This window comes from Neomonachus schauinslandi, chromosome 10, assembly GCF_002201575.2.
Source record: "Neomonachus schauinslandi chromosome 10, ASM220157v2, whole genome shotgun sequence".
Lineage (NCBI taxonomy): Eukaryota > Metazoa > Chordata > Mammalia > Carnivora > Phocidae > Neomonachus > Neomonachus schauinslandi.
Window position 1 is genome coordinate 8,539,049 of NC_058412.1, and position 9,858 is coordinate 8,548,906.

The 9,858-nt window shown below is 49.7% G+C and overlaps 1 protein-coding gene across 1 annotated transcript; it reads right to left on the reverse strand.

Annotated features, from left to right (window-relative positions):
* Positions 1-1,420: 1,420 nt before the first annotated feature.
* Positions 1,421-9,382, reverse strand: NTSR2 (neurotensin receptor 2). Its single transcript, XM_021697669.1, has 4 exons — positions 8,759-9,382; positions 4,341-4,590; positions 2,662-2,752; positions 1,421-1,661 (listed from the first exon to the last, which is right to left on the reverse strand). Exons 1-4 carry the CDS (start codon positions 9,380-9,382, stop codon positions 1,493-1,495), a joined length of 1,134 nt encoding a protein of 377 aa, XP_021553344.1. The 3' UTR covers positions 1,421-1,492.
* Positions 9,383-9,858: the final 476 nt, after the last annotated feature.

Genomic DNA, 9,858 nt, shown 5'->3' on the forward strand with positions numbered 1-9,858 from the left:
GGGATAATTGTTACGATGTCTATTTCACAGACTCGACATGAGGCCCAAGCAGGTGAAGGAACTTAAGTCACACAACTAATAAGTGACGGAGGATCCATCCCACACTCTGGGCTCTCTGGACGATAGGGGGAACTTAATTTCTACTTGAAATTTGTTATTTAGATATACAAACAATATTATACCAACAAATTAGAGGAAAACAATCCAGGTTTCCCCGCCCTTCACCAGACATCTGAGTGTCTGCTGCATGGCAGGCATCATTAGGTTCAGATCCTGGCATGAAGAGAACAGAAACCACCCCTGTCCTCGGGTCACTCGTGCCTCCTTAGCAAACCCACCATTTTCACTAAGGGCTTCTTCATTCTAGACCTTTTCTCTGCATCTGAATGATTTCTACATAATATCATCATGTATTTTTGTATCATGTTCTTTTTTAATAGTACAACCATAATGTTTATGTTGCTGAATAAGATTTATACTTATTATTTAATGGTGGCCTGACAAATAGAATTTGTGGAGTGGATTATCATGATTCACTCAGTTCCTTCATGTTGAGCCTTTTGTTTCTGTTGTCCTTTGGCCATCAGACTCTTGGGAAGCAGCAGGATGCACTGGTGAGCCTTATCGCTCTCTCCCAAGCCTGGCCTTCGGTCCCTGAGTTACTAAGTAGTGGCAGAAGAACCTTCCTTAACTTCTCTTTGCTCTTGTTTTCCCACATAGAAGGTGGCAGTGGTCATGAGCGTATTCCCAGGATCCCCAGAATAAATAGTAGTTTGGCACCCTCCTGCTTCCAGGTCAGTCACACATCTGTCCCCCCGCCCAGGGTGGTCCCAATGCCTGGCGTCAGGCAGTCATGCTGGCCTGAGGCCAGGGGAGGGGAGTGGGTGCCCCCAGGCCCTCCCATGGCTCATGGAGTCCTGCTGGGCAAGACTGGAGAAGGTTACTACAGCTCATGTGACGTGACAATGCAGTAAGCTTCTGGAGCACTGTCCTTTGTCATTTGCGGAAATTCTTAGGACATCTGAGCACACCACTGATGAGCATAAAGCTACAGGAGAATGTGGTGGACATCCAGGAGAGTGAAAAACAGCAATAATAAGAACAGTAACAATGATGACAAAAATATGCCAGTCAACATTTATTATTTATTATGCACTAGGCACTGTGCTAAACACTTTAATCTTCAAACAACTCTAAGAGCTGGGTACTGTTCATCTCCATCACACAGAGGGGAAGACCGAGGCTCAGCGTGTAAGCGACTGGCCTGCAGATGCACAGCTGATAAGTGGCGGGGCCGGGGGTCCAGGTGAGTGCATCTGACTGCAGAGCTTGAGTTACTTATGGTAACATTGCTTGTCTGAATGCTAGATGACTGAGCGGTCAGTCACTGTTTGCTTCGTTCATTCTTCTGTTTCATCCAGGTCAGCGTGCCTGGGGGATCCCCGGAGCCCGAAGCTGGGTCCATTCAGGGGGGCTCCGGGGCTCCCTGGGGTCATGGCTCCATGCGGTGGTGCTCTCGACACAGGGAGCCTAGGGCTTTCAGGAAGAGTTTTCTGAAGGAGGACGATACGACGTTGTACAGGACAGGGGTCACCGCTGAACTGACGTAGAAGAGCGTGTTTGTCACCAGGTAGAAGTAGTGATAGAAATTGTAGAGTGTCCTGGAAGAGAAACCCGGGAGGTGTGTTAGAGGACCTGCACCTCCTCACAGGGTCCACCCCTTTCTTCTAGAGAAAGCATCTCTCCTCCAAAGGGCCAGGTGAGGAAGGCCTGTTTTCTGCTACTGGGAAGCATGGTGTGAATTCGATAAACGGTCCATCAACACCAGCTGCCCTTGGCAGGTGCGCTCCACCCAGCCTCTGAGTCCCCGTTCCCCGTGCAGTTCTCGGTGCCCTGCGCAGTGAAGGGTGCACCTCGTGATTGACAGGGGCTGTCTCCTAGCCCGCTGGGACGCCAGGAGCCTTGTGCTGCTGGGGGTGGTCCAGGAGACGTGGCTTCCCTAAGAAGTGAACGTCTTTCTGAGAAGCCATGTTCCTCGCCACAAGGATTCTCAGCTGTGGGGTGGGCTTTGCATATGCATTTGAATGTAAGGGGCACTAGTTGCCCTCGAGGATGAGGCATCTGTTGACACAGCCATTTCCTTGGAGACTACATGGATCTCTCTTCTCTTGGATGTTTGCTTTCCACTTAGGATCAGAGGCATAGTGATTTCCCAAAGGAAGACAGTAGATTCTCTCCTCTTTTCCAGTTGTGTCCCAAAAGGCATACGTGGTCTGGTCTCTGTCTAAGGGGCCCTTGTTAGCTCATGGACTCAGGGAGGCTCTGAGGCTTCCTTCCCTCTCCTTGCAATAGCAAGGCCCTCCCCCTGCTCCCCCACCCGAGGGCCTCTCCATCTTGTGGTCAGGATGCCCATAGCCCTGGTCACCACTGAGACTTCGCACTCACATGACCTTATCAGTTCGGTGAAGTTGCTAGAAAACGCCCCGTTCCCCACCCCCAGCTCAGAGCGTTTGAGGGCACAGACTGGGCAGGACCAGCTAGAATGGAGGCCAGAGTTCCCAAAGACCCAGCAACTGGGAATCCCTGTGGAGAGCATAGAAAGTCCCAGGCCCAACCCAGTGGCCCTTTGCCTACATTCTTGGATCCCTCCGCTGCACCTACCCAGTCCACCCGTCATCGGAAACGTAGCAGTACATGAGCCTGCGGACGTGATACGGCATCCAGCAGAAGACATACACAGCCACAATGGCTCCTGCAGAACAGGTCGGGAGGGACAGAGCGACAGAGAGCAAACGTTCCCACTTATGCCATCTCCAGGGAGGAAGATGCCAAGGTGACCACAGCATCTCCCTGGAATTTGTTCCCACAATCCAGGGGTTGGGAGGGAACTTCGAGGCTATCTGACATTCTGCTCTGAATCTGAAGCCAAACCTGATGTTACCCTGATGTCTGGGTGAATGCCCACTTTAACCCCCACCTGTACACCAACATGCTTCTAGAAACTTCTAAAACCTCTCTAACCTCCTTCTGACCACCAGAATATACTCTAGAAACCAGGGCTAGATGTTCCCACCTGATTGGTGTCTAACGGCAGAGACGGCTGAACTTAAATGTCCTTCTGCCTCATGAAGCCTCTTCTGTTCCTTTTTCTGATTGACTGATGGTCCACAATCCATCTGGCTCTCAAGTCATAAGCCAGATAGTCTGTTGACTTTTCCATCACTCCCAGATCCAATCGATTAAAAAGCTCTTCCTTAGCATCCCTTGATTCCGCCCTCCTCACCTCTACGGCCCCACCCTAGGGGCTCATATCTCCCGTCCACTGGACTGTGACAGCACTTTCCGAATTGGCCCCTTTGTCCCTACCCTTATACCCCTCCCATTCCCTCCCCTACACCTGCCCTGCCTGGCAAATCCATTCTGTAATCCTGTGTGGCCTCTGGACCAGGGCATCAACATCAACTGGGGACTTGGTAGAAATGCAGAGTCTCGGGCCCACCCAGAGCTACTGAATCAGAATCTCTGGACTGGGGCCCTGTAGCCTGTGTTTTCACAACTCTCCACACTGTTCTCACGCGCACAGAAGCGGAGAAGCATAGCCTGCACTCCAGAGACTGATGAGTGAAACCTATCTCCAAAGCAAATCTCCCTGCATTCTTGGGCATTGACTCTCTATGCTGCCCGTTTTCTATAGAGGAAAGTCCACGCACGTCATGGGCTGCCTCTGTTCTCGTCACATCACATGACATTTATCTCTTGCATTGCCATCCTATGGACGACACTGGGGGCATTGATGAGAGCAGACCCTGATCTCTTATTCAATCTTCCTAGACCTTAGTGAGTGCCTGCATTACAGTAGGTGTTTGGAGAGGCCTGTTTTCCTGTGCCTCTTAATGTTTCCCCTACAAGGCCAAGTTGACCTAGATACTTAGAAAAACCAACCAACAATCAATGTTGTATCAGGGAAAGCAGGGAGTTGGTGGGGAACTGGGCTGGGGACCCAGCGGGTATGAGTCTTCCAGTCCTGGGCAGCAGTTCCCTAACTATAGCTGCTCCTTGTATCCATCCATAGGCTGGACTCCCTGAAAAGTAACCGGGTATCTGCTTGTCTTTATGCATTACTCCCTGGAGCAGATGGGGGTTTCATGTACAGAATTCCCATTCTAGCCTTTAATCATACCACCAAACCCTGTGGTCATACAATTCCCCTGGGGCATAGAGAAAAAAATGAGGCCTGGAGAGAGGTAGTAACTTGCTCAGGGTCACTTGGCCAGGGGCTAGGGGAGGCATCCTTGGAGCCCCAACTCTTCCACTCAGGGCAGTGTTACTGAGTACTTAACTGAGAACCTGGACGCTGTGCTGGAGACGGCGGAGCCGGCAGGAGTCCTTGTGTCTCACCAGGCTGGCCTGGCCCCCCAGGGGGGGTGTCCTCCTCTCCTCACTCGTTAGCTCCACGTGGCTGGGGGTGGGGCTGCCCGGGGCAGAAGTGGATGGCACCTGGGAGCAGAGGGCCACCAGGTGGCTCACAGTGACCCCGTTCAGGAAGGCAGTTAATGCCAAGGGGAGCACGAAGGATACCAGCACATTCACCTGTAAAGGTAATTCCATGGCTTATGGTGGTGGCACCAAGGCTCTGTGATGCTCTGGTCATCAGGCTGTGCCCAGGGCCCAGGAATCTGCAGCAGCAGGAGGGGGGAGGGCGACAGCAGGGCTACAAGATAAGGTTGAGAAGCTTCTCAGAAAGATGGAAAAAAGCAATAAAAATAGGAGAGACAACAAGAACATTTGGGATTAGTTGAGGGCACTCATCGTCTACGTAATAGTGGGTTCTAGAAAGCAAATAGAGAAAACAGAGGGGAGGAAATAGTTTTTCAAAATAAACCACATTGAAGAAAGTTTTTCTAAGAGAGAGATATAAGCTTCCAGATTGAACGGCTGCTTGGGGGCCCAGAACCATGGATGAAAATAAGCCCACATCGAGGCCTGTTCTTACGACTTTTAGCATGCTGTGAGTAAAGAGAACCTTGAAAACTTCCAGAGGGATAAGACAGGGCACATACAAAGGTTGGGAACCAGAATGGCATTGGACTTCTTTAAGGCAACGGTGGGAGCTGGAAAACCGTGGAGTGATGCTTTACAACTTGTGAGGAATTCTGTGCCCGGCCATCTTATAGTCCATAATCTGGAACATTTTCAGACATGCAAAATTGCACTTTTTTTTTTAAACCTTCTGTGGAACTTTTCTCAGGTCACAGGAGGTTACAGGAGAATATATTCCATCAAGATAAGGTTGTAAAGCAATAAAGAGGGAGACCCAGGATCCAAAAATAGTGTATGTGGCAGAAGAGCAGAGTGATGGAAGATGCTGCTGCACATCCAGTTAGATTGGAGCAGGAGAGGGGGCTCCAGGGGCGACTGGAGGATGCAACTGACTGTTGACTGGATGGGTCTGGACATACTGAAATAGTATTTATGCTTCTAGTAGAGGAGTAAAACATGCCTGAGAAATAGATCACAGGAAACTAAGCCAATTGAAAAAAAAAGACCATTATTGATGGCAAGGAAGCAAAGGTAACATTGGGAAGGAAATATAATAAAATATATGACATGGTTCATTTGTGAAGAACGTTTAGCATAGTTGCAGTACGTAAGTACTGAGCGTAAGACGAACCTTATTATTATTGCACTGGAGGAGCCGTGAGAAGTGTGTGTGGATGCGGGACGAGGAGGGTAGGGATGCAGTGCAAGAGAGCAGAATGCTCTTTCTCTCCAGTTAGAAGACACTGCATGAAGTGTAAAAACTGCAAAATCAAGCAGGCATGTTCTTTAGAAATATGTAGGCAAAGAGCAGCAAAAGCTAAGGGTGGACGGTAGCTGCCCCTCAACAAGAGAATATAAATCAAAGTGTGAAAGGGCGGTAAGGGAACAGCGTTTTATGTTACAAGCCTTGTGACGTAATTATTGGTTGATATTTTTTGACTTTTGAAAAACAAGCTTTTTATATAATACCTTGTTTTTTAAATGTTTAATTTTTTAAAATTCTAGGTATATGGGGTGCCTGGGTGGCTCAGTCGGTTGAACGTCCGACTCTTGGTTTCAGCTTAGGTCATGATCTTGGGGTCGTGGGATTGGGTCCCATGTCAGGCTCTGCACTGAGTGCAGAGTCTGCTTGAGATTCTTCCCCCTCTGCTCCTCCCTGTGCTCATGCTCTCTCTCTCAAATAAACAAATAAATAAAATCTTAAAAAATATTCAAAATCTATGTGTTATAAGGTTTTTCTTTATTGGTTCTGTGTGAACATTTTGTTTTAAACTGAACATTTTAAGTTTTTGTTTTTTTAAAGGATTATTTATTTGTGCGGGGAGCAGGGGTAGGGGCAGAGGGAGAGAGAGAGAGAGAAGCCTCAAGCAGATTTTGTGCTGAGTATAGGACCCCACACGAGGCTTGATCCCAGGACCCCAGGATCACAACCTGAGCTGAAATCGAGAGTCCAACCCTTAATCGACTGAGCCACCCAGGTGCCCCTAAACCGAACATTTTATTCTTTTACTTTTTTTCTGTTTTTTTTTAAAAGATTATTTATTTATTCATTTGAGACACAGAGATACAGAGAGAGAGAGAGATCATGAGCAGGGGGAGAGGCAGAGGGAGAAGGAGAAGCAGGCTCCCCGCTGAGCAAGGAGCCCAATGCAGGGCTTGATCCCAGGACTCTGGGATCATGACCTGAGCCAAAGGCAGACACTTAACCCTCTGAGCCACCCAGGTGCCCCTTTCTGTTTTTTTTTTTTTTTAAGATTTTATTTATTTATTTGAGAGAGAGAGAGAGTGAGCGAGCCAGAGAGAAGGAGCAGGGGAGAGGGAGGGAGAAGCAGACTCCCCACTGAGCAGGGAGCCTGATGCAGGGCTCAATCCCAGGACTCTGGGATCATAACCTGAGCTGAAGGCAGATGCTTATCTGAACCACCCAGACACCCCTAAACTGAACATTTTAATAACATTTTAAAATCAGTACAAAATATCTGGGTTAAGTGCTGTACCTTTTTAAGGAGTTATCACTCAGTGCTTTTTTCTTAACGCATGCTCACAAATCAGCAGCATCAAGAGAAAAATAGAACACTAAGTGACAGTCATTTTAGTTTGTTGCAGAGCCAAGCAGGGTTTTATCAGCAACAACATACTTATTAACAAATTGTAACTTTGATGCCCATCAAGACAGAAATCTAAGGTAAAAATATATTCATCAGTTAGTAATTAATCTTTGGGAGCTTTGAAATACTAGACAATTTTTTGTACTTTCAAAAACTATGAGCAATTTTTTTGTGGTCAAAAAGCACTGATAAATATGGACAGCGAGCGATGAGACACTAAAAAGGAAGGTGGACTGAGATAATCCTAATTTGAGTTTGGTTATTTTGTTGTGTTAACATAGACTGTATGTCTCAAGTTAAATATTTTTTAATATACCATTTGTTGAATAATGCTGTTACTGTGAAGGAATTCACTACGCATAATGTCAAAAGTTTGCCCCTGGCACATTTCACGGTTTCTATTGCATTGGTCAGTTTGCACCACATAATGTAAACTATGCAAGCAGTGTATTCACAGCACAGACCTTGCTTGGCTCTCTCCCTGCCCTAAGCCCAACTCCAAAATAGCTGCAGCCTGGAAGCTACCACCCTAGTCTGTGAAAACTGGTGGACCTTGGCTACCACGCCTTTTGAGCATGTGGTTCCTGGTTCATTGCCACAGCCATACCAGGGTGCAGAAGGGAGCTACACAGTCAGACCTAAGGCAGGAGCTCCAGTGCTCTGACTATTCAGCTAGATCATTCTGCTGCAACTCAGAATCTGCATGGAGGCTGCTGGGACTCGATGGGTGCTCTAGATACGTGGCTCTGTGGCTGTGATGTGCTTGGGCCGGCATGGCGGAAGGCAACGTGCGGACTGGACCGATGGGGTCTCAGGGCATGATTAGTCCACCTGACGTGGTAGGAGCAGCCCACTATTGTCAATGGGGCCCCTCCTTCTGACTGCGGTCTAGAGTCCCTGCATGACCAGTTTCGTTAGTGTCATTACTGTTCTGCTTGCTGGTGTGTTTCTGCTTTTGTTTTTGTCTTCTTTATCATCAGGTCCAGATTTGGGTAAGGAATGTGACAACCCACAAACATGTCTGATATAGGAAGTGGATTTTTAAAAATTAGCGATCCTACCTTGTTGCTTCTGAGTAATTCTCCATAGTGACCATAGTAAGCAACTTCTGAAGCCAAGTGGAATGTTTCCTAATCAGGTTTAACTTTATATTTTTCCAAATTCTTGTTAAGGCTACAATTAATATATGTATTTCTTCTGAAATCATTAATATTGAATATTCAGGCTTTGCTTTTATATCTCCACAAAATCCCATTAAACTGGATATCTCTGCAGTGAGGCTGAATGAAGATGGTTAGTTTTGATGATAAGGAAGTAAAAGGCTGGAGTGGATTATGAAATCTATATTTTTACAGCACCCCTCCCCCACAATTCTTATGCCCAGTGACGTTTGGTCATCACTCTTGCACCACTGGGAAGAGCGCAGACTTTCAGAATTAGTTTTGAATTCAAATCTGGACTTCTCTTAATGCCTCATCTTTGCCAGGCCTCTCCGCAAGTCCTCTGTAAAATGGAGCAGTGAGACCCAAATTTTCGGAGTCGGGGGCGGTCGCGAGTATTAGAAGTGAAAACACCGGCCCTTTAGCAACCCCCCCCCCCCGCCCCCTTACCTGAATGAAGACCCGGAGCGTGGCGCGGCTCACCAGCACGGTGCACACTCGCGAGGCGGGCTCCGGCTCCCCGTCAGCCGTCTCCAGCTCGTACTTCTGCCCCATGATGATCGCCATGGGCAGGGCGAGGCCGAGCGAGGCGGCCCAGACGAGCGACAGCAGGCGGCGGGTCCGGCGCGGCGACAGCAGGCGGCGGGCGCGCAGGGGCTGGCACACGGCCAGGCAGCGCTCGGCGCTCAGGCTGGCTACGCTGAGCACCGTGGTGTAGGCGCACAGCTCGCGCACGAAGTAGTAAGCGCGGCAGCCCAGGTCGCCGAACGCCCAGGGGTAGTGGAACCACACGAAGTTGTAGAGCTCCACGGGGACGCTGACCAGCAGCAGCAGCAGCCCGGAGAGAGCCAGGCTGAGCACGTGGTAGCGCAGGCGCCCCGGGGGCCCGGCGCGCCCCTTCAGCACCACGTGCGCGGACAGCGCATTGCCCGCCGTGCCCAGCGCGAAGATGAGCGCGTAGAGAGCGGTGAACAGCACCTTGGCCCAGAGGCGCGTGTCCACGCCCAGCCGGGCGTCCAGGCTCAGCGCGGGGCTCGGGCTGGGCCTCGGGGGCTGCGGGTTGCTGCTCTCCATCCCGCTCCCGCGGCCGGCGCTCCCTCCCTCTCACTGCGCGGAGACCGGGCGAGCTGCCCAGAGAGGAGAGCGAGCGCCTCCTCCTCCCCGGGAACCTCCAGGGTGGGAGGACCCGCCCCCCCCGCCCCCCCCACCCCACCCCCCCAACGGTGCCCCTGAGCAAACGCCGGGCGGGATGGGACAGCGAATGTGAGCCTGTTGGCTGCGTTTACATTTCTCCGTTCAGTTCAACCCACAGAGGCGCTGGGTGCTGGATGGAAGGTGATACAGGGGCGTTGGGCCTGACTTACCAGCTGTGTGAACTTGGGCAAGTTTTTTAACCTCTCAACCCACTTCTGCATTTAAAAACTATTGTCTACATTGCAGAATCTCTGTGAAGATTAAATGAGCCAATCTGTGAGAAAGCTCCAAGCCTTCAGCATAAATAGGCAACCCGTGGGTACCAGGCACCTGGCCCGCTTGCACGGTGCTGCTAT